This window comes from Caenorhabditis elegans, chromosome III (assembly GCF_000002985.6).
Source record: "Caenorhabditis elegans chromosome III".
NCBI lineage: Eukaryota > Metazoa > Nematoda > Chromadorea > Rhabditida > Rhabditidae > Caenorhabditis > Caenorhabditis elegans.
Genome location: NC_003281.10, coordinates 8,358,582 through 8,380,872, shown reverse-complemented (window position 1 = coordinate 8,380,872; position 22,291 = coordinate 8,358,582). Strand labels below are relative to the sequence as shown.

Sequence of the window (22,291 nt, the reverse complement as noted above, 5' to 3'; positions counted from 1 at the left end):
TTAAAAAATATAATGTCTTTTTTAAAACATTTTATTCGCAGAGAAAATCAAAATGAAAACCAAAGAAACTATTTGGCAAACCCTTACGAGGTAAATACGTGTTTAGATCATACATATGAGATGCTGTTTTCAAAGGGAGATTTTAAACGATTGAACAATAAACAAAATAAAAATTAAATAAATAAATAAATACTTAAAAAAAAAGGAAAACATAACTGGGAAGGAAATAACAACAATTCTTTAACTTTTCAGCAAACGGCCGGTGCAGTTTTCAGCTCCGCAGTGGCATGTGAGTTGTGTGGTAGCCGTCTGATCTTGAGTATATTGATAGTCCCAGGTTAGCTCATCGCCGGCTTTCACGTATTTTCGTGTGAAAAACGCGACCCATGGAAGACGAAGATCATGCGTATCGTACATGACGTGTTGAACGTGCACATTCGGATCGCAAGAGTGATTCAAGAATCTGAAAGTTATCGAAAATTTATGATTGTATCTTTGGAGTGCCGGTTTTTCAAATTTTCTCAATTGTATTATAGTCTCCAAAACATACCAAATGACTTTTTACGAATTTTAGTTTTTTTAAGATGGAGTAGAACCGTTTTGAAATTTGTTTCCTTTTTTTGCTTTTTTCTTCACTTTTCAACGTGAAATACTGTTTGTTAATTTTTCAGAATTTTTTCCATAGAGAAAGGTTGATAAACCAAAAGAAGAGGCAAACGGTTGGTTTGTCCATTTTTTATCATTTAAAGCAAAATCTCTAAAAAATTTTTTTAATGAATAAAATTGTGATCTTACCTTCCAAGATTTCCTCTCTGTTTTGCATCTATAACATACAATGGAAACGGCTCAAAATACTTATCCCAATTGAAAACGGGTTCGTCTTTACTTTCAATATTATCCTTTTCCATTGAATCTCTTGGAGTGGTGTCATCTTTCTCCACACTTCCTCCTTTACCGGATTTTTTAGATTGCTTTCTTTTCTGTCTTGTCAGCCGTTTTGTTTCTTCACCACTCTCCGAAGAGTCTTGACGTTTCACCATTTTGTTCATTACATCATCACCGGAGTCACCATCACTTCCTTCTTCGTCATCATAATCTGACTCGTCTCCTCCGTAACCAAAATCAGTTTCATGATCTTCGCGACCCTTTTCCAGCTCCACGGTATCCTTCAAGTCCAAATCAGCGAAGTATTGATCCGCATTTCTTAGTTCATCAGCCAAATCATCCGTCAGTATAGCACCTACATACGTGCAAATGAACGTACTTTGAGGAATATCCGTCAAAGCTCGGACTCCCCATCCGGATTGAGCAGTTTTGAAGATCTGAAGAAAAAACAATAATTGGTATGTATCATCGTTAAATAAACTCACATGCATAGGATACTTGATATTGTTCTGAACAACTCTGTTGTAACAAGACTTTCGATGGCATGAACACTGATCGTTGCATTCATAGAGTCCACTGATAACCTTACTGCTGAGAAGACGATTTTGATAGTGAGGAACTCTGAAAAAAAATAGTTTTAAAAATTTATTTTGTTTTTCTGAACTCTCATACAATTCGTCGTGTCCGTCGAATTGTAAATTATGGGGGAGTCGTTTCATTGCTTCAATGGACAATTGTTGGCATTCACACTTCGATGCGTCACTGCAATCACCATCACAAGAGCATCCAGAACAGAAATCTCGGCTAACACTCGATATATCCACTTGATCATTGTATTGGAATCGTCGTTTCGAATATTCCAATGATGGAGGCTCATCGTTATCCACGCTGTTCACTAGTGGAATTGGGATTCCTTCGGTTCCAAGCGAAAAATCAGCAACCTTCAAATATTTATCGTCAACAGTAATATAAGTGGCAGTATCGATTCGTGCATCAAATGAAAAACAATCAATCGTCAATAAACTTCTGGTGACATGAATATATTCAGAGACGTCGCTGATCTGGTGAAGAGCGGCTCCGCATGGAGAAAAGTAAATAATGTTTTTCTTCACTGCTCCCCGCTTCTTTCCAGTACTCATTGTGTACATAATTCGTCTCCAACCACACAAAAGAGGAGTATGTATTGGTGAATTTCGATGGAATCTTGCTTCATACGGATCCGCATCCATTTTCTGTAGACAATCTGGACCACATTGAGCATGAGCCTTGAGATTTTCCAATGGTGTTAGGACGGGTATTGGAACAATAATCTTGTTAAATAAGAATTGATTTTTCTTTCTTATTTCAATTTCTCTCTTCGATTTTGCATCATTTGTCGAAGCGACATTCTGATTGGTGCCCGTCGTTTTCTTTTTAACGACTTGTTGGTGATTCCTCTCTGGCATCGAACGAATCATGTCGGTTGGCTCGAACTGTGATTGAAGCTGGTCTTTTCTGCGTTGCGACAGATTGTTATTTGTCGAGATCATGTGCTTCTTGTGCTGAAATAATACAAAATTTTCATGATTTCTTTCTCCTTTTTTCATATTTTCGGAACCTTTTTTTTGAAAACGTTGAAAAGTTTGTGTCCATTTTATAGAAAAAACTTTGAAGATGAAACTTGGATATTATTAAAAGCAAAAATTGATTTCACAGCTTTTTTTTGGAAGTTTCCCTTTTCGATTTCTCTAACAAAACATCCAAAAAACCTTGATTATCAATTATAAGAAATCAAATCAAATAAAAATAAAATAATTTTAGAAAATCCTCGTTTTGTATCAATTTTTCAAATAAAATCTTACCGCTGCGCCTTCCAATCTATGAGATCCTCTATAGATTTTCTCGTCAATATGCTGATGATTTCTATCATTGCACGGAAAGTCTGTACATCTATTCCCAGGAGCCAATGGATTCGGTGCTTCGTGTCTCACAATAGCAAAAGCTCGATCAGTTCCAATCACTGTCACCATTTTCTTACGTCGATCAACAAGAGAATTGTACAAACAGATTCGCATTCCAACTGGCATCTTGAGAAGTGGCCATTCCGGAAATTCTTTCATAAAATCCCGAATATACGCTGATCTGTGAGATTGTCGAATCCAATGAAATGTCAAAAAATAATCCAGATTTCCTTCCTTTCCTACTGGCTGTCCAACCATAATAGCAATCTGAGCAGCATTCATCTTCGCAATCATTTCTTTGAGAGAAAATACACTTTTCTTTTCAGAAGCAACTTCATAACCTGGTTCACCAGGCATTGTCGGAGCTGACACGTATGCATCGGTTCCGTTGTCGAAGAAAATTAGAAAATCGGATCTATGAGCTCTGCGACGTCCGGCAGCTGTACCGGTAAGCCAAATTGTTTTTTTTCCAAATTGGCTCGAGGAAATAACTTGGCGACAGGCAACTCGAAGACCTGAAAACAATGATTTTAGATACTTCGATCATGAAACTGATATCTAGGCCAGGTTGAGTTTTTGGATTTTTTTGTTGTTTAATGGATTCTGACAAACATCTGCTTTTTTGGGACCACAAAAAACAACTGCTACACTTGAAACGTTTTTTTGTGTACATAATATATTTTACAAGTTTTTCATGAAATATTTGGATTTGAATTTGTTTCAAACTTTTTCAAATTTAGTGTTTAGCACCATTTTTTTCTAGATCAACCGAAAATCCAATCATGGAAAATTTTAAATGGTTTTTCGTTGAAAAATATACGGGACGAAAATTCTAGATTATCAAAATTTTGTCAATTTTGAGAAGAGAAAAACGGACTTGATAGTGAATCAAATTTTGATTTTTTTAAATTTAACACAAAAACTAAAATTTTCGATTTTCTAATAAAATCGAAAAACCGAAACCCTTATTCTACATAACAGATGTAATATTAAATATCAATTTTAACTTAAAACTCACCAACATCACCAAATGTATTCAAACTCGGGTCATACATTCCCTGCGTAGTCATGGCTAAATCTCTGATGTTACACTCTCTGATCTGACTTGTGTCGATAAATTTAACCTTATAGGTCATTGCATCCACACGATCCTGAACTATGGCGTATGTTAATTCTGCATCGTCAGAAGGATTGGCGCGAGCCAGACAGAAATCTCCAACTGTCAAAACGAAGAATTTTTCGAAGTCAGTCTTGGTGTCGTAAACTTTCTGAGCTTCGGCGATGGCGAGCTTCATCTCGGCTTTTAATGTCTCCATTATTGCACGAGAGTTGATAATTTCGGTTCGTTGATCGGATGTAAAACTCTCATTCACAGCAGCCTCAGTGCCATCAAAATCGGGAATTTTCTCGTTGACAAGTTGAATTATTTCATTACGGCTGCCAACGGCGTTCTCAAAATGTTGTTTGAATTCTGCTGATGTTGACTCGATTTCGTGGAAGAAGTCGTTGAGCTCTCTAAAAGGTATTTAAGTGATAATTATGAAAATACTTTCAAAACAGTTGTGAGTTTGATTAATACTCGCCTGCCAATTTTATCCTGCGCACCGTTTTCCTTCTGATCATCCCAGTATTTGACTGCCGTATCAATGATATTATTAGAAAATTCCACTTGATCGAAATTCAAGAGTAAATCATCAGTCGGATTTGAATCAAAATCTAATCGACACGGATGCCCTTCTTCGCGTAATCGAATCAGAGTGAGCATGAGAATTGCTGATGCAGGTGATGTGACAGTAAACTGCATGAATCTCAACGGTCCATTTTTCGAATTCAATCCAGTATTTGGATAATCAAGAAAAGTGACACATTTTTCTATACTCCAATCGTCGATACGATCATCACATAGAACATTAAAGTCGACATCTTCTTCGTTGTTGGTATCGAGAACGCCAATACAAATAGCAGCGACTAGCACGTCTTCATCAATTAATTCGTATTTCTGTGAAAGTCCCTCAAGTGATTCACTTTCCTTGAACGATTTGACAATTTCCTTGCATTTATCGACATTTACAACCGGTGAATCGCTGATAGATTCTGTCAGATAGTTCGGATTTGTGAATTCGAAATTTTTAAATTGTTCTGGAAGGAGCCTTGTGAACCACGATAAAAATTCGTTGATTTTCAGTCTTCGAACTGCTTGTTTTTCTTCATCAGTTTTGACTATCGAATCTTCTATAATAAGATCTTCCTGAAAATAAAATAATTTTATTATTGTTTCCTTTATTGCAATCTAACCGCCTCTTCCTGTTGCTTGAGTTCAGCTTCATCTTTGGCAGTCTTCTCCGCATCAACCCGTCTTTGTGCTGCAACAGCTTCTTGTTCACTCTCATTTCCGAAGAACGAATTAAGAGCTTGAGCTACTTGCTCAGATGGCGCATCAAGGAGCGCTTGGACATCTGAATTAGCGTTAAGAATCCCTTCAACTAAATCAGAATCTTCATCTGTTCCTTCTTCTGCTTTTCCATTATCCAGAATCTCCTGTATTTCTGTTTCATCGTAGTCGTCCACTGTTAGGTCAATTGTCTGAAAATCGATAAATTGAATTATATGACAATGAATCTCCGAAGCGAAATTTTAAATAATTTCACTCACAGCAGTGACGAATGAACTTTGTTCCTGTGTTTCCATCCCATCATCCGAAAGAATACTGCTCGTATCTACGTTATTCGATGGTTCTTGTTGGTCCATCTGAATATTAGATAAAAATTAATTGAGGCAATGCCCTGAAGAGTTGCAGATACATATTTCGGATTTTTTCAAACCTGAAGAAATAATTTTTACCTATACGGACAGTATTGATAATTAAAAGAAAAAATTAAAATGGTTTGTATTTCAGTTATTCTACATGAAAAGAGAAGGCGATAAAGAAAATCAGAGGGAAAATATGGTACATATACAAAAGCCCTGGTTTTTTTTGGCTTCAAATAGTTTGAAAAATGTTCCACGTTTTGATTGAAAGTAAAGCTAAACGGTTTCGACGACGAGAAAATTGCTGACTGAGGGGAAATACTAGGGAACATAATATATTAGGAGAATGCTTGAGAGAAAATGATGAAAAACAGACATGTAAAGCTAGAGGTTGGCAAAAATTGATGATTCTGAATTATTAGAAAAGGCGAGTAGTACCCGAGAAAAAAAATAGGACCTTGTTTTTGTAATGAAAAGATTAAAATGATGAACATGGGTAAGAAGTGTTGAAAAAGGAAAGAAATTCAATTGCTTTTCTTATCGCCTCTAAGGATCTCAATGGTTTCATCCGCATCACTCTCCCGTCTGATTCCACATCGTAGTTGACATATCCTGCAAAAAAATTAATAAGAATTTAAACTTTAAATTGCACAGCTTACCACTTCCAGATTTGCCTTCTCATTGAAGCAGTCAATTGATTGAAGAGAAATGCGACAGACAACACGACGAATAGAGTATTATAGGCAACAACGACTCGAAATGATCCAAGCCATTGGAGCGATGAGTGGGAGCCGAGAAGATCAAAAGTTGTCATTCCAACTGTGTTAACAGCTACTGGGAGAGCGGATGCAACAACAAGAACTATTGAAGAATTAATAATTATCGTTGGCATTGGAGTATCTTTTCGAACAGGTCGAAGAGAACGAAGAACCGGAAGGGAGTACAGCCCAACGAAAGATGTGATCATCACGTAAATAATGAGAAGAGTTTCGATGCAAGCCCCAAAAAGTCCGAATGAATGACGAGTGTGTACCTGAAAAATTATGTACTTTTAGAAATTATATTTAAAATCTCCGAAGCTTACCTCAATGTATTGAGCATAGACAGGTAAACTGCGATACCCGAATAACAATTTCAAGGTATTTGTAGCCACCATGATTAGAGAGCATGTCGTCAAAACTAACAAAGCAGCGGCCGCTACTGGGAATCGAAGACTCATGAAAAGTTTCACAAGTCGCCCCTGCTTCTCAATTGCTCTTTTGTATAATTTCGAGGATTTTACTGTGTGAAGAACTGGCTTCCAGATGGCTTCCTCGGATTTGGTGCGACGAGCAGGTGATAATGGTGTTGATGATGCCTCAGACGAAGATGCTTCATGGAAATCTCCAGAAGCAAAAGGATCCACAAGAAGTGATGAGGATGGATTGAGGCCAGTTTCGGAATTGTGTTTCCAGCGAGAAAATCTTAAATCAACATTGTTAAATAAAACTGTTTAAAACATACAAAAATTAAATACCTTGAAGAATAATAATTTGCCGAAAATGAGCTCCTTGGAGGTGACCCAAACCAATAATCGTCAGATTCAGAAAGGGATGACCTCTGCCGGCGAGCCTCTTTGACATACTCTTTCAGATTCCTATAGTCGAAATTTGGATTCTTTGGCTTTTTTGGAACATCTTTATCCCATTTTCGAACTATAGGTGTTGTCGCAGCATAATCATGTTTCCTCCTCTTCTTTTTATTTTTGGTGGGTGTTGAGTTTCCTAAATCTCCATCATCACCAAACGCTGACTTATCATCCGAATCATTTATTCCCATCTCTTCGTCATCAGTGTTCAGCCGCATTTCTTCAGTTGATCCAGATTCGATTCCGCTATCACTATCCTTTCTAAACTCTCCATCTGCATCAACGTTTTCAGTTATATCATTGACCACGTCTTCTAGATGTGGAGTATCGCTGCGATCAACTTGATGTATCGTTTCATCAGAACTTGAATTTTTCGGCTCTGTTACATCTTCTGATTGTTCTGAATTCTCTTCCTCGATGTCTGCGGTTTCCTCCGTAACCAAAAAATCTCTGGCCAGAGAGAACATTTTCGCGAACCCATATGGAGTCGAAATCAGGAGAAGAACCGCTCCGATAAAACTGACACATGAGTAGATCAATGGAAGATTGACAGAAGTGATCGAAAGAAATGATACAGGGTAGTCGAGGATGGTTAAAACAACTTCCGCGAGGCACAGAAGAACGAATGCGAACAGAAAAGAAATCGCCATGGCTTCGTAGATGCGTTGAGTCATGTCCTGAAACTAGAAAAATATATAACACGAATAAAACTAAGAAACCTACATTTCCAATTTTCGACGTCGAAAACCCTTGAGATTCGATGAAAAAATAAGAAAATGGCAATAGAACAAATAACGAGACGTTGGAAAGAACGAAAACGTAATTCCAAAGAGCTCCAATCAACGAATATGACAACCACTGTAAGTAGTAGTTTCCATCATAAAGCTGAAGTAGTTCTACTCCAATAACGGAGAACGGCAACAGTGTTAGGGATCCTATTGATGTTGCTGTTGCTGTACTGCTGATCCATACACTGAAATTTATTTTATTGGGTTAATAGGCAAAAAATGATAAACTCACGATACTCGGTAGACAAAATAGTCTTCCTCTCCAGCATACAGTGCTTCTCTTTCCGTTTTTCGTTTTAATCTTGATATAAGCCAATATGCAAATAGATATAGTAACATGAATAGCCACATGCAGATCTGTAAGTTAGACATTTGAACATTTTCGCAAATAAAAATTAAGCTTACAATTTGTTGTCGAACATAATTGTGAAACTCCTTTTCCTTATCAACCATCTGTTGGAAATACGATTCCTCTGGTTCATCTGCTTCCAGTTCTTCGGCTTGCTGCATCACATATTTGTGTGTCCATTTGGCAAACTGCCAAGTTCCGCTGGCCACCACTGATACAGATGTGGCCAGCCAGCTGACACCCGCCTCCAGGGCGTATTGGGCCATTTGGTGTTATTAAATCTGTAAAAAGCAATAGAGAAATTTTTCATAATTCTTGCCAAATAAGAAATTGAAGGCACAATGAGAAATTGGGTATACCAGAAATTAAAAGAAGAAAGTGAAGGCGTTTTATTATATTCATGCACACATGTTCCTTGTCACAGAGGCACAGTTCGTTTTTAAAAAAATTTGGTATGCGAAGGAAGAGATAAATCGTATCACCTTATCAAAACATTCACAGTAGAAGCACGAAGACCTTATAAAGGGTCACTATGTTATCATTGATAGGGATGAAATTTAACAGATATAATTGAAAAGGACAAAGTTCAATTGTTGGAACCTACGAGTGGATAACCGAATAGAACTGGGAAGTCTCAAAAATCTCCCAGATTGTTCTCATCGGTTCGGTTAGAAACTTAGAAAAAAGATATCGGTGTTTGAAAGTTAGTTAGAAAGACACAAACACATGTGACATATTGAAAACAGGTTGCCGGAAATTGTCGTATTTCGTCCCGGTGGAGAAGCTCTTTGTTGTGGAGTCGAATTTCGGTAAATCTTTTTTTTACAATTTGAAAATAGATAGCGGCCAATAGAAAATTGGTTATGAGGTCAGAGTGTTTTTTGAGTGCGTTTTCTATTTCATTTCGGCGGGGACAATGTTACAACATGACCTCGTAAATTCGTCAAGTGAAAAGAAAAAACTTCAAGAACTCAACGTGTAAAGAGCATTTATAAAAGCGGTTAACTTATCAAAGCATTGAATCGAAATTATTGGAGGTTTTGGAAATTCTAAAATAATTGCTAAAAACAGTTTTGAAAAAAACATGCATTTTCATATGAAAAATTCGAAATTGATTAGCTATACAGGTGGTAAAGAGCGAGATAGTGAATTGAAACAAGGAGGAATTCTTTTTGTCTTCCTTTGACTAATTTACGGTTTCTTTCGCCACAAAAAGCATCCGAAACGCGAGAAAAATATATGTGTCAATAAAGATAATAGGTCGACGTTGACTTAAATTTCGCAAGTAAAAATTTCCAACTCCTGTGTGATTTTAGTGATTGCAAAGAAAAACAACGACATAAAAAGAAGGGTTCAAAGTGTAAAGGCTGCGTGAAAAGAGAGTGAGGCGAAATGTGAAATGGGTAATCAAGATTAGATAAGAGACACTGAAAAGGAAACAGAAACTGGTTTTTTCACGTGAAAATTCGAAAAAAAAAAAACAAAATAAAAACATAAAAATGGATCAGAACCATGCACGGACGCTCAGTGGTGCAACCACTCTTACAATTTGAACGCGTCGAAGAAGAAAACCGAGAGAGCATGAGGAAATAAGAGACATAGAAAGACAAAGAGCGTGTCGATTCGAATCGAGATGGCTGGTTGGAGGAGGAGGAAACACGCACTCTCACGTGCTGAAAGGTTGTATTATTGATCAGTTGAGCTCTAATTTATGGTATTTAATTATTTTTGCGTTAAAAATGATGTCAATTCAAGAGAACAGAAAACAATGTCAACATTGTTTTTTTTTCGAAACCATAAGATGGTTCATTTCACAACTTTAGAAAAATCGAAATTATTCGCATAGCAATAACTAAAACTTATGTTTTACACCTGTATAGACAGTCTTAAACCCTAAAGTCTTAAAGGCCTATAGGAAGCCAATATCACTTCTGCACGCAAGGAAAACAGTGTTTCTGTTAAAAATCACGCTTTAGCAATTTTCTAAATTTAATAAATCTATTATAATAGTTTTTGTGCTTTATAACATTGGAACCCCCAAGAAAACGAAAGAAATAACTGTTAAAATTAATAAACTAAAAAAAATTTAAGTACTCCGAGAGGAGTTCACAAAGGCTGCGTGGTGAGACCTATGCAGCTAGAGAGCACGTCGAATGGAGAGACCGAGAGGAGAGTGGGGGCGCGAGTTTGAATTTGAAAGTGATTTGCATTTATTATTAAATACAAAAATTAAAAAAAAACTGTATTCAATGTTACACAAAGATTTCGATGAATATTCAGAAAATAATCTCTAGATTTCTGACGGCAAACATCAAAGGAAAATAAGAATTTGAATCAGAAGGTTTGACAGGAAAGTAAGAACAAAAGCTTATTGACCAATCAATCAAACTTACAAATTCCAAATCAACCAAGCTATTTCCCGAAACGTCAGTTTTTGCGAAGTTTTTTTTTTCCGAAATATCCATTCAATAAATGTTTACCAAAGTGTCAATGAATTGAACGCAAAGAAAGCAGAGACACCCACGTGTCTCTTTTTCTATTTTCAACTTGAAAAAAGTTTATGATCTAAGGAACAGGTGTTACATATTTGATATCTTAAATTTTGCAGAAAACGAGAAAAATTGCATTTTGAAAAAAAAAGTTATTTTCATTCAGATCACGAGATGTGTATGAAATTAACGTCAACGGAAGTAGTAATGCGAATCAGAGAATGTTGTATAACTGAATAGAATGATAGGAAGATTTATTCTGATAATTCATGTGTTGTGATGATAAATAAATAAGCTTACCAAAACGCAAAAACAATTATTTTATCCCGAAATATCTGCGAATCCATGGGAATTCGTTGCAAAAAAAATAATTGAAAACGTTTGAGATATAATAAAAGCGAGAAAATGTGTGTGAAAATTTGCAGCTGATAGACTGAGGCTTATGGAATTGGGAAGTTTGGAACTAATTTTTCAAAAAAAGTATGATAGTCGTGAAGATTTCGAAAACGGAAACAAATCAAAATATTTTATCTAACACTTACATAATTAAGTAATATTAAATCTTCCAAAGCTGAGATTTAGTCCAGCGTTACACAGAATTCTGAGAATACGTACATACATATTGCGCAACATATTTGCCGCGCAAAATATCTCATAACGAAAACTACAGTAACTCGTTGAATGACTACTGTAGCGTTTGTTTCGATTTATGGAAGTAAATTTTCATAATGGATAAAATTTTAAAAGAAAACACAAAAAAAGAATACAAAGCATTACGAAAAATGAAAAATTGAATATCGCTGTCAGAATTCGAACAGAAATTCATTTCGAAAATGGAGATCCCGTGAATCGACACCAGTGCTACAGTAGTCATATAAAGAATAAATGTAGTTTTCGCAACGAGATATTCTATTCGTCAGGTATGTTTTCCAATGTGCATTCTCAGAATGTAGTGGTCAAGTAATAGATTTTCATTTACATTTCAAAAAACATAGCACCTTACAGTACTCCAATAACCCTTGAGTAACAGTGTAGTTCAAAGCGAAAGACCTTGTAGACTTAGGTACTTTTGTGCCTGCTTTCAGCACTGCTCTCTCAAAATTCTCCACACAATAAAAACACCAAGAGCTTTTCCGTTATCATCCCAGTCAATCAGAAAAATCCAATCAATTTCCATAACCCTTCTCCTCCTCACACCACACAAACACACACTTTACCATCGTTCCCGTCATCAAAAGAAGGTCTTCTTTTCTCCGGTTTCTCTCGGTATCTCATTCCCAAGGACATCTCTCGACTTCGTTTGCCCATTCATTCTTACTTCTTATTGTCATTCTTGACATCTATATTCTTTAAAAATGTGGCCGTCGAATAGGGGTCCTACATTGTTTCAATATTCAATCAGGTGTCTAGGATTTGTGGCATTTATCGGAGTTGTAAGGTAAATTTTTGAGGGAAAGGAGACATCAAGAAACTGTCTCAACTAGTGACCTAGATTCAATAAGTTGATGGATTAGTTGAAGAGTGCCCCGGTTCACAATATAAATTCTAGATTGCTTCAATTGGAATATTTTTAGAAAACCTGATAGTAGCTGAAAATTACAGTTATATGGCTCAACGGAGTTGAGTATTCAATCAAAATTATTCTTTTGATTAATTGTCAAGTTTGGTGGGCAAGAAAACTTTTCTAAACCGCTCCTATGGTGCTAAAATGACCAAATAACAGTAAAACATTTCAAAACTTTGTTGAAATGTTTTTTTTTTTCGAAAATGAGGAAACTCAACGTTACTGTAATAATTTTGAAGCCGGCTAAAAATTTTATGTTTCAATGTTGATACCAGTTTTAAAACTTTAGCATTCTGGAGGTTTGAAAATCACTCAAAAAACCCACATTTTGAATATTTTGGTAATTTAGCAAAACTTTGACTGAAATTTTTGAACAGTCTAAAAAAGTTTTTATTTATGATATTTAGTCGTTGTGGACGTTTATTTAGAGCCGTAATATTTTTCATTCAAATGTTCTTAGATGACATATTTTCAGATGTCACTGTCCTCATATGATGGGAGTTAAACCTCCGGGACCACCATCTGGACCAAGCCCGCCTGGTAAATTTCCTGATGGAGATGAGGTGATCTACTTTTGAAATTTTTTAAAAATACTTTTGTATTTATTATAGGGATGGGATTACGATGAGACAGCTGCACCAGGAATTGTTCCAGAGCCACATTTTATTCAATCTACGTATATTTATAGATCTCCAAATGGTAAGTATTGCGGTACAATTTTTTCCGAAATAATATTTATTCCTTGATAATAAAACTAAATACACTTTACTTCAAAAAGCCCAAAAATAGAATAATAATTAATTGTTTATAATTCCAGTTCAAGAGAAGACATTTTCTTCGAGAGTGGTGAATGTACTGAAAGATATCCGAACAAGGCTTGCTAAATCTGCAAGACTTACATTGGAAAATGAGAACGTAAGCTGAATTTTAAATATTAGTAATTTCAAGGTGAAACTTCCAGATTGAATGCTCTTCTCCTACAGATCACTATAGGTGTCAGGAATATCCTGCTTCAGGAACTTGGAATTATTTGATTGTTGAAGATCAGTAAGTTCTTAAGCTTTTTCTAAAAACCCAAATCTTAAAATTCCAGACAAAAAGGGGCAGTTACGTATACATTCGATCGAAAGTTCAATGAGAAAAATGATGGAACTATTGAAATGGCACTTTTGGAGTGAGTTTCCAATTAATTTTATCTGGAATATGAGTTTTTATTTGTTTTATTTGTTTCCAAATATCAACTGCTCTTTCACATTTTTCAGTGAATTTTTTTTTCTAATTTGACAGAAAAAAGATCTTGAAGGGTACGCGTAGGTAGTAGGTAGGCATGTAGGCATCAGGAGGGAAGCACACTCATATGTAGCTAGGCACCTGGAAATGGGACAGAGACCTAACCAGACAGGAAGGCGCCCAGACAGGTGTGTAGGTAGGACGTGCCTGGTCCACCTTAATTTCCAAATTAAACAGGCACCCGTGCCTTAAGAAAAAAGGCTGTAGACACGTACGATAAAATGATATACCATTTTCCGAGAGCAGCCAAAAATCATTGTCATTTTGATTTTTCATTCATATAAATAGAAAATAATTCCAGTGCATTTTCTCGTCATTCTCCATCATCTCTAATTGCATTTGCATCATCTGAAGCTGAAAAAGAAGTTGGATATATAAGAGCTTTAACAGTTCAGGAAATGGATGTATGTTTCTCACTTTCCAAACTACAGTAGTATTAACGTCTTACACATTTCAGTCTTTGAGTGGAAAACGAAGCCATCAAAAAATCTCAATGGAAAAATTTGGTCCAAACGAGCTTATACTTCTGGAGCCTGCACTTCTAGAGGTTCGAACTGGCGCGAATCTCAAATTGAACTCAGATTCCTTGAGAAGAATCGATTCAACAAAAGAATTTGATAAACTTCTGGAGGAGTTCAGAAATGTGTTCATTTTATTCTGGAATAGCAGTGAGTCATTTTTTGATACAATATTTATTTGAACAATGGGAGGTGAAATTGGAAAAACAAAAAGTTGTCCAATATGGAAATGATACAAGAAGAGATTGGGGAATGTGTGGCCTTTCATATGGGAGTATTGAAGACTACAGGATGAATTTAAAAGAAAAATAGACAAAAATTTAGAAATAAATGGTTTCAGACTTCGGCTAGTTCCTTCTTGATCTCACTGGGCCCAGGTTCATTTGAATCAGTGATCGAACTTCCAGCTCCAACCATCTTCATCAAATCCTCTAAATTGATCTCAAATCCTTCCTCCAGTTTTATCGACATCGTCGGAACACCTCCTTCTTCGTCTTTCACAATTTTCAACTCGGTCTGCTTGGCTACATCGGTATCGTAGATTTTCTTGAGAACCTTTGTACGTTGTCTTCGATGATAGTTGGCAACTTTCGGACGGACTTGGCTCACAGACTCGATCACCACAACCTTATTTTCAGCTTCTTCTGCAAGCATCATTTGGAGAGCTTTCTCGTCAAAGTCCTTGTTTTCTCCGAAATCACCATCTTTCTTTTCTTGCATTGTGTCGATGATTTTACGTGTTCTAGTCACACATTCTTCAGCAAGGCGATCAACTCTGAAAATTTTGGACTGTAGTAGTACGGTAGATTTCTTGAAATTTCATGACTTACTCCATGGCAACATGAAGATCCACATCACTAAGCATCACAACTCCTTCAACACCTTTGTGCTGAGTTCTGATGTGTTGATCTACAAAGATTTCACGACGTCTGGCATAGCTGCACGCGGAGCACTTGTATGGACGGTAGTTCAGATGAGCTTCGATGTGATTCTTTCTGGAATATTCAGATAATTAATCGAATCACTTTCGGGAAAAACGAACCGATTTCTCGAACAAATCCATTCGTTGCAAATCACACACAACACGTTCTTGTATCTTCCGAATGCAGCTTCACGAAGTTGCTGAATCTCAGATGTAGGACCAGAAGCAGATGGCGAAGCAGACTGTGCAGCAACAACTGGAAGCATCACAAATCTGGGCACGGGCTTCATGCTAGTACATGAACCTCTGGAATGAAATATTGAGGTTTTTTTAGTCTTTCGGTAGTTTAACACACCTATTTTGTGGCACAGCATCTTCTCCGAGTGCCGAACTCAACGTCACAGAGGAATCACCGGATCCTGCATTTTGCGCCGGCTCCGAGACTGGTTCCCGTTTGACAGCTTTTATGATAGAGTGAAACTTCTGCTGCTGCTTGAATGGAGATTTTGGAGCATTCAGAGGACCGATTGGGTTCAGAGAATTAGGTGGCATTGGAAGAGCAGCGACGTAGTTGCCAAGAGTGTTCGCCAGATTTTCATCTCCACCAGCTTGGATGTATCCGTGGAGAAATTGCCGGAACGCAGCTGAAAATTGAAGCATATTTATTTTAGATTTCAAGGAAAGTTATCAAAATATTTAATTTGATGACAAAAAACAACAAACCCAAAAGAGTCAGATAGTTCAGAGCATGAGGCGAAGTCGGTGGTGGGTTGGGTGCAGTCGAAATCATGGATGCAAGGAGTGGAGATGAAGTCTCAAGTGGTTCTTGTTTCACTGTAGTAGCTGTCTTCTTCACTTCCAACGATGATTCCATTTCGATTAGACGTTTTCTCATATTTGGAGACTCCATTCTGGAAACACAATTTCAGTTAGCTTTTGCCGAACAAACCATAAACCTTTAGAAGACGTAAGCAGTTCTGGATCACTGTGTTCTGGATAAACAAAACTCGAACTGATTTATCTGGAACAGTTTGTCTTCGGCACTTGGATGACCCTACTTGAACTTTCGACCTCATGGTGACCTATTTGACGTGGTGACCCGCAGAACTGAAAATTAAGATATAGACAGGTGCAGAGAAATTGGATTCTTCATGCGACGTGATATTGAACATTTAGCACGTGAAAGTTTTGAATATATTTTTCAAAGTTAAATATATACAAGGTTTTTTTTAAGTGTTAACCAAATTTTCAGATAGAATGGTCAGTCTTCATACATTCAATCTCTGGTCACGAGTAGCCGACAAGATAAAGATTTCTGAAGGTTTTCCATAGAAATTTAGAGAAAAATGGCAATTTTATAACTTGCAGACACTCTTTTGGCACATGTTCCCTGTCATGACAACGCTGATTTTTGTCAGGGCCTCAACTCTGAAGACTATCATACTGTTGTCTCGTATAGAAATGGGCAGAATACTGGAAAAACCGAGAATATTGGGGACGTGGAGTTTTACGAAAATTGGGTTGAATTGTGAGTAAATTTTTAAATTTAGATATTACTTTAGATAAATCCTTCCAGATCACTATCCGGAGCGATTCAAAGACTTCCAAATGAATCGAAGCTTTCCGAGTTTAAGAAAGGAATTGTTGGAGGGAAGAAGCGATCATCAGTGACAATTGGAGTATTCCCATCTGATCAGGATACATCTTTTCAACACTTTCAAATTGCCGCTGAGAAGTTATCTGGAAAATATTATGTAGCTTATTTTATAAACGAAAAGTAAGTTGGTTTAAGATAGTAGTCGCGATACGATCAAATATATTTTAAATAAACCTTTAAGGTTTTGTTGGTTTTTTTTAATCGAAAATTATTGTTTCGAAGAACAATAATAACTGAATAATTGAAAAAATCGCGTTTTGTGTAATTTTAGATGTTATTGAACAATCAATTGGTTTGAAGTGTGTTCATAGACTTTCAATTGCCCCTAGCACAATTAAAAAAGCAGAAAAAATCATGAGAAAATATGAAAATAACTTAAAATTATGCTGAAAAAACAAATTGACAAATTAATTATTTGATTATCCGAGAGGAGTACACACGAAGGGCGCTTATTTGCGCGCGGAATTTAAAATAGTTTTTTTTCCGAAACTTCGAAAACCTATATGTATCCTGAATAACGAAATTTGTCTAATGTTTCGATTATAAAAAAACGTCTTGCCAGAGAATATATAATGTCTTAAAGAAATTTGCAATTTGGAAATGTGGAAATGTGGAAAAGCAGTAAAAAACGAGAATAACGTGCACTACCGTACTCCTCAAAGGCGCACATTCCTTTTCGTAGCCTTCAAAAAACAATTTCCGATCGTGTCGAGACCATTTTTTTCCAGCTGAGTAATGATAATAATCTTTTTTCAGCTCAAAACCGGCCATAACCACATATCGTCATGCTGAAAAACAAAAAAGAACGGATTATTCAGGAAAATTTGATCCAGCCACTTTGATGGAGTTTATCACAAAATCTTCGATTCCTTCAATTGTATGTTTCTATTTTATATCAAGAGAAAATTTCAAGTTTTAGATTGGTATTTCAAATGGTTTCACAACGGATCTACTGTTTCATCAAAAACGTCCAATTCTTATTCAAATTGGCGGCGCAGGGGAATTTGAGCCTTTCTCGAAGTTGTCTGCTCGGCAAGATGCTCGGAAAACCTATATTTTCACAAAAATTGATGGGGAAAGTGAGATGATTAAGAAAACCAAAAAAGCATTGGGAGTTGGGGAGAACGAATCAATAATTGTGTTTTTGAACAAGGATCGAGTGCATCGAATTCCAATTTCAAAGCCTAAATGCCCTGATCATCTTCAGAAAATTCTCCAGATGATTATTACATCTGAAGCGGATCGTGAGTTTTTCCAGATACTTAGCCATACGCGAAGTTTCGTGATTTTTGTTGAATTTAACAAAGAATTCATCGTGCCGAGACCGAAATTACAGAAGTTCTCTCAACAAAAGAGCCACATCCATTAAGATATCTTCAAGTTGAAAAAGTGAACGAAGTATTCGGATTCGAGGAGACTCTTGTTCTTCCAGATCACACACTTTTCCTGGATTCCGATGTAAGTAAAAGTTTTGTTTCCAGTCAAATAAAATCTCTTGAATTTTCAGCCATTCTCTCGTCATCCACCAATTACAGAGGGTGGTGGTGGTGGTTGCCCATTTATGCAAGGAGGTGGAGCACCAACAGAATCTAGTCAACATTCAGAACTTTGATATATTATCATCATGCATAATTTTTGAAACAAGAATAACTATTACTATACATTTTTAATAAAATGAGAAAAAACATAAGAATTTACAACTTCAAAATTATATCAATATCAACTTCAACAAAGTTCATAAACTTGTGGATGTGTGCGTGCCGTGGCATCATCACGGAGATTCAGAGTATCAGAACAGAATTCAAATAATATAAGCCGACTAACTATAGAGATAGTGATTCAATAACTTGATAGGATGAGACAGTTTAAGATAGAAGCTTAGAAATTGCGCTGTGAGAGGTGGGGGGAGGGGAAGGGACCAAAACAGAGAAAACGGAGGACAGAAACCCATGTTGAACTGAGAGATTGAGAAAATGAGGAAATTTACTAAATAATTTAATGGCGGTTCTAGATGAAAATACGATGGAAGTCATTGGCTCCGAAGTTGCTGTTGCATTTCGGGCATTTCCGTTGACGAGTGTCGTACCTGGAATTTTTTGAATCATAAGCTAGAAATGCGAGATATCGCTTGAATATGTATTTTTCGTTTTACTCCGACGCGAAATTTCAAGCTGAAAATACACGACAAAATGTTTTGTTAAATGGGAAAAGGTGTGCGTCTTCAAAGAGTACTGTAGTCTCAGACTTTTGTTTTAGCGGAATTTTCATAACTAGTTGCACTTTTTTATTAGTTAAAAGATTGTGAGAAATAGGTATTGTAATACCAAATTCTCACAATTTGTTAAAATTCGGGTTTTTTTTAAATTTCATATTCAGTTGACATTTTTTATCGAGAAACTATGAAAAATTGATGAAAATTTCGTAGCATCAAGAGTTTGAAATTACAGTACTCTCTAAAGACGCGTGTCGATACATTTTTTTTAATTAAAAATTGAAAATTTTTGCGTCTAGGTCAAACCAACCAATTTTAGTGTTTGAAAAATGAAACTAACATAGTCTTAATGCAAGTTTCACAGAATAAATGATAGCATTTGAGCATAATACAATCCTTTGGCCTCGTTTTACATGATGGACAAGTCAGTGTTTCTTTCATTTGTCGATTCGCTTCCTCGAGGACTTGATCACCACTTTGAGCCGGTACAGACTCATTTCGTTTTACTCGTTCATATTTAATTCGAAGCGTCTCAAGTTCCTCTTCAGCACGTTGTCTCTTGAATTTAAAATCTTCGATTTCACGTGCCTTGGCAGCGTATAATTCTTGAATTTGCTTCATTTGACCTTCACATCGATCCGCTTTAATTTGGTTTTCGTCTCGTGACATTCCAACTTCTTGAATGTTCTTTCTATGTTGTTCCATCAAGTTTGTGAGACGTCTAAAAAATGATATTTTAATTTATGGATTTCTTAACATTCAAAACTAACGTTAATTCGGCAGATTTGAACTGAACTGATTCCGACAGTTTAGTTACCAACTCTTCATTTGCTTTCTTCTCAAATTCGTGCATTTTTGCTATTTGAGCATCTGTTTGTGCTTTACTTTCCAAACAAGACAATTTTTCACGCAATCGATTAAATGTCTGATTCTGAATCATTCGATCATTCATCATTTTCAGATTTCGATCCTCCTGTTCCCGCTTCTCAATGTACAGTTGAGCATTCCGTTCTTGTTCTTCTTCTACAGCTGTTCCAATGGCTTCTAACTCATCAGATATGCATTCTTCGTCATTAGTCAGCATTTCATTGGTCTTACGAAGAGTCTCCAATTCGGACAATTTATCAGCAATTTGACGATTGACTTCTTTCTGTAAATTCTCACACGGGATTGTAGAGATATGAACAGACGCAGAAATAATGTTTTAGAGTTTACTGAAAGTACCAAATAACGAAAGGACGTGTACTTTGAAAACACATTTTTGTCAAATAAGGTACAATGACTTACTTCGACTTGTTTCTGCTTCTCCTGTTTTTCCATTGCTCCCAGTCGTTTTACTTCTTTACACAAAGATTCGTATTCTTGACGAATTTTATTAACATCTTCCGGTGGAGCATTACTAACGTCTTCAAGAGGAACAAGTAGACATTTATCCTGGGCTTCTTTCAGTGAAGTTAACTCAGACTTGAGAGTGTTGATATCTTTTTGAGATTGCTTATCCTTTTCGCGCAAACGAATTTTCTCTGATTTTAACGATCTATTCATAGATCGTAGAGTATTCAAAGTTGCTTTCATTTCATCCCACTCGCTTTGCTTCACCGTCTTATTATATTCTTCCTTAACAGTTTCGAATTCGCAGCGTAGAACTTCACTGTCATGAGATACTTTGTAGAAAGAATTGTGAATATCCGATTGACATTGAATTTCCTTCAGCGTCTTCTGATGTTCTTCAGACATTAGCATTGCACGAGCTTCCTTTGCACTGCGGAAAGCATCACGTTCTGTTGTGATATCTTCAAGATCTTTGCTGACTCGCTCGTATTCTTTAATTGCTAATGAGTAGTACTTTTTAAGATTCTTGTATTCCTCCGAGTTGACAATTGAATCCACAGAGAAGAAAGTTTGTGTCTGCAACTATTTCAGAGGTAATAGAAGAAATTCGGGTAAAAATTTCATATTTTTGTAATGGATAAAAATTAATATATAGTCAAAACGGTACCTCTAGTCTTAGCTTGCTATTTTCCTGTGTTAATGTTTGAACTTTTTTATTCATCTCCTCGAGATCTTGAAGGCGTCGTGATGCAATGGATTCCTGTTCATCTCGTTCAAGACGCAGATTTTCGATCTGAAATTATTTTTTAAAAATGCGTTATTCATTTCGATTGATAAAAAATTTTTAAATCTCACTTCTTTTGCAGCTGTTTCACTTGGTGGAATATCTGGAGCTGATATCTTCTTCTCAGTAGCATTTGTTGTACCCGACGAAGACGGTGTCGCCCCTCCGTTCCCTCCAGACTGTCCCTCCGAGACGAGGGTGGCTAGTTTGTACTCAAATTTGTTAGCAAGACGCATATGTTTGTCAGTTTCAAATCGGGCATCTTCCAATTGATGTTCTAATTCTTGAACTCTGTTCTCTTGTACAGAAAGCTTATCCGTTAGAATACGCTTTTTCCGTTCCAAATTGTAACAATCGCTTTGAACTTTGGTAACTTCGGATTGAAGCTTTTCATTTTGTATAGCTAAACTTGCTGCTTTGGCTGTAAGCTCCTTATGGACACCATTTGGATTGAAGGTAGGAGAATCGATCAATGTTTTTAGTTTATCGATGAAAATGGTGGATTCGTGAGCCCGATCGTGGCGCGCTTTAGCATACGATACGAATGCATTCCGTCTATAGAAATATGTAAATTAAGAGTGAATTTTAATAATTTAAAACTCACAAATTCTGCTTTGCCTGATCAAAGAACTTGTTATATGTTTCATTAGTCATTCCAAGAACGTCTATACCAGTTGGTGCAGTGTCTCCTCCGATGTATTCTCCAAACTCATTCTTAGTTTGTGTACATATGTATTTCTCAATCTGAAAAAGAAAATAACTAATTGCAATCTGAAAATAAGTAAAAACGTACATCTGAGAACATATTATAAACCTTCAGAAAGTTGCTTTCGTCTGTCTGCTGCCGCCTCTTGGACCGTTCATTTTCTTTTTCCAATTCGGCTATTCGCTTATTTTTGTACAACAATTGCTGCTTTAATTTAGATGTCTGATAAACTACGGCACGAGCTCTTATATCGTTCTGAAATCGTTAGGGATTATTAATAGTATCCTCGATTTTAAATGAAAGACATACCACGTTGCTAACAGCGGGCATTCGGACCGGTTCGAATTGAATTTTGCGTCGTTTTTGTTGTCCATCGTCACTCGGGCTACTTGCATAATTTTCTCCTCCTATACCTTCATTACTTCTTTTCATCATACCTGAAATCAATACGTTTCTAATATTGTATACAAAATGTTAAAG

At 36.4% G+C, this 22,291-nt stretch overlaps 5 protein-coding genes and 1 non-coding gene across 8 annotated transcripts; 2 read left to right on the top strand and 4 right to left on the bottom strand.

Moving 5' to 3' along the window:
• Positions 1 to 9: 9 nt before the first annotated feature.
• Positions 10 to 5,573, bottom strand: met-2 (Histone-lysine N-methyltransferase met-2; the record flags this gene model as incomplete). The annotated part of the gene is made up of 9 exons (NM_066447.8): positions 10 to 463; positions 796 to 1,322; positions 1,371 to 1,506; positions 1,558 to 2,426; positions 2,727 to 3,340; positions 3,844 to 4,340; positions 4,409 to 5,073; positions 5,121 to 5,408; positions 5,478 to 5,573. 9 exons carry the CDS (start codon positions 5,571 to 5,573, stop codon positions 241 to 243), a joined length of 3,915 nt encoding a protein of 1,304 aa, NP_498848.4. The 3' UTR covers positions 10 to 240.
• A 79-nt stretch (positions 5,574 to 5,652) lies between these two features.
• lmbr-1 (LIMR family protein R05D3.2) lies at positions 5,653 to 8,603 on the bottom strand (the record flags this gene model as incomplete). Of its 2 annotated transcripts, none has more annotated exons than NM_066446.7 (7): positions 5,653 to 6,185; positions 6,233 to 6,606; positions 6,658 to 7,036; positions 7,090 to 7,877; positions 7,924 to 8,173; positions 8,221 to 8,345; positions 8,394 to 8,603. In NM_066446.7, 7 exons carry the CDS (start codon positions 8,601 to 8,603, stop codon positions 6,098 to 6,100), a joined length of 2,214 nt encoding a protein of 737 aa, NP_498847.1. In that variant the 3' UTR covers positions 5,653 to 6,097. The 2 variants fall into 2 exon arrangements, with proteins under 2 accessions (NP_498847.1, NP_001411903.1); NM_001424973.1 differs by having other exon boundaries at positions 5,698 to 6,185; positions 7,090 to 7,883.
• A 189-nt stretch (positions 8,604 to 8,792) lies between these two features.
• On the top strand, positions 8,793 to 8,929 carry R05D3.13. Its single transcript, NR_052516.1, has one exon. It is a non-coding gene; the product is annotated as an Unclassified non-coding RNA R05D3.13 (non-coding RNA).
• Positions 8,930 to 12,153: 3,224 nt separating this feature from the next.
• Positions 12,154 to 18,465, top strand: R05D3.9 (uncharacterized protein). The gene is made up of 15 exons (NM_066444.8): positions 12,154 to 12,264; positions 12,866 to 12,953; positions 13,002 to 13,089; positions 13,208 to 13,305; positions 13,352 to 13,437; positions 13,484 to 13,564; positions 13,982 to 14,084; positions 14,138 to 14,348; positions 16,373 to 16,441; positions 16,489 to 16,648; positions 16,697 to 16,897; positions 17,534 to 17,654; positions 17,697 to 18,021; positions 18,114 to 18,235; positions 18,285 to 18,465. Exons 1-15 carry the CDS (start codon positions 12,182 to 12,184, stop codon positions 18,387 to 18,389), a joined length of 1,941 nt encoding a protein of 646 aa, NP_498845.2. The 5' UTR covers positions 12,154 to 12,181; the 3' UTR covers positions 18,390 to 18,465.
• R05D3.3 (Putative zinc finger protein R05D3.3) lies at positions 14,323 to 16,862 on the bottom strand. Its single transcript, NM_001392155.1, has 7 exons — positions 16,678 to 16,862; positions 16,077 to 16,227; positions 15,844 to 16,031; positions 15,476 to 15,764; positions 15,241 to 15,426; positions 15,029 to 15,193; positions 14,323 to 14,973 (listed from the first exon to the last, which is right to left on the bottom strand). Exons 3-7 carry the CDS (start codon positions 16,028 to 16,030, stop codon positions 14,535 to 14,537), a joined length of 1,266 nt encoding a protein of 421 aa, NP_001380030.1. The 5' UTR covers position 16,031; positions 16,077 to 16,227; positions 16,678 to 16,862; the 3' UTR covers positions 14,323 to 14,534.
• On the bottom strand, positions 18,324 to 22,251 carry rfp-1 (E3 ubiquitin-protein ligase bre-1). 2 transcript variants are annotated; one of them, NM_001027528.7, is made up of 9 exons: positions 22,121 to 22,248; positions 21,899 to 22,066; positions 21,710 to 21,849; positions 21,177 to 21,660; positions 20,989 to 21,114; positions 20,277 to 20,897; positions 19,760 to 20,139; positions 19,330 to 19,710; positions 18,324 to 18,863 (listed from the first exon to the last, which is right to left on the bottom strand). In NM_001027528.7, the coding sequence occupies exons 1-9, from the start codon at positions 22,244 to 22,246 to the stop codon at positions 18,785 to 18,787; spliced, it is 2,505 nt and encodes an 834-aa protein (NP_001022699.1). In that variant the 5' UTR covers positions 22,247 to 22,248; the 3' UTR covers positions 18,324 to 18,784. The 2 variants fall into 2 exon arrangements, with proteins under 2 accessions (NP_001022699.1, NP_001022700.1); NM_001027529.6 differs by having other exon boundaries at positions 18,330 to 18,863; positions 19,760 to 20,148; positions 22,121 to 22,251.
• Between the last annotated feature and the right edge of the window lie 40 nt (positions 22,252 to 22,291).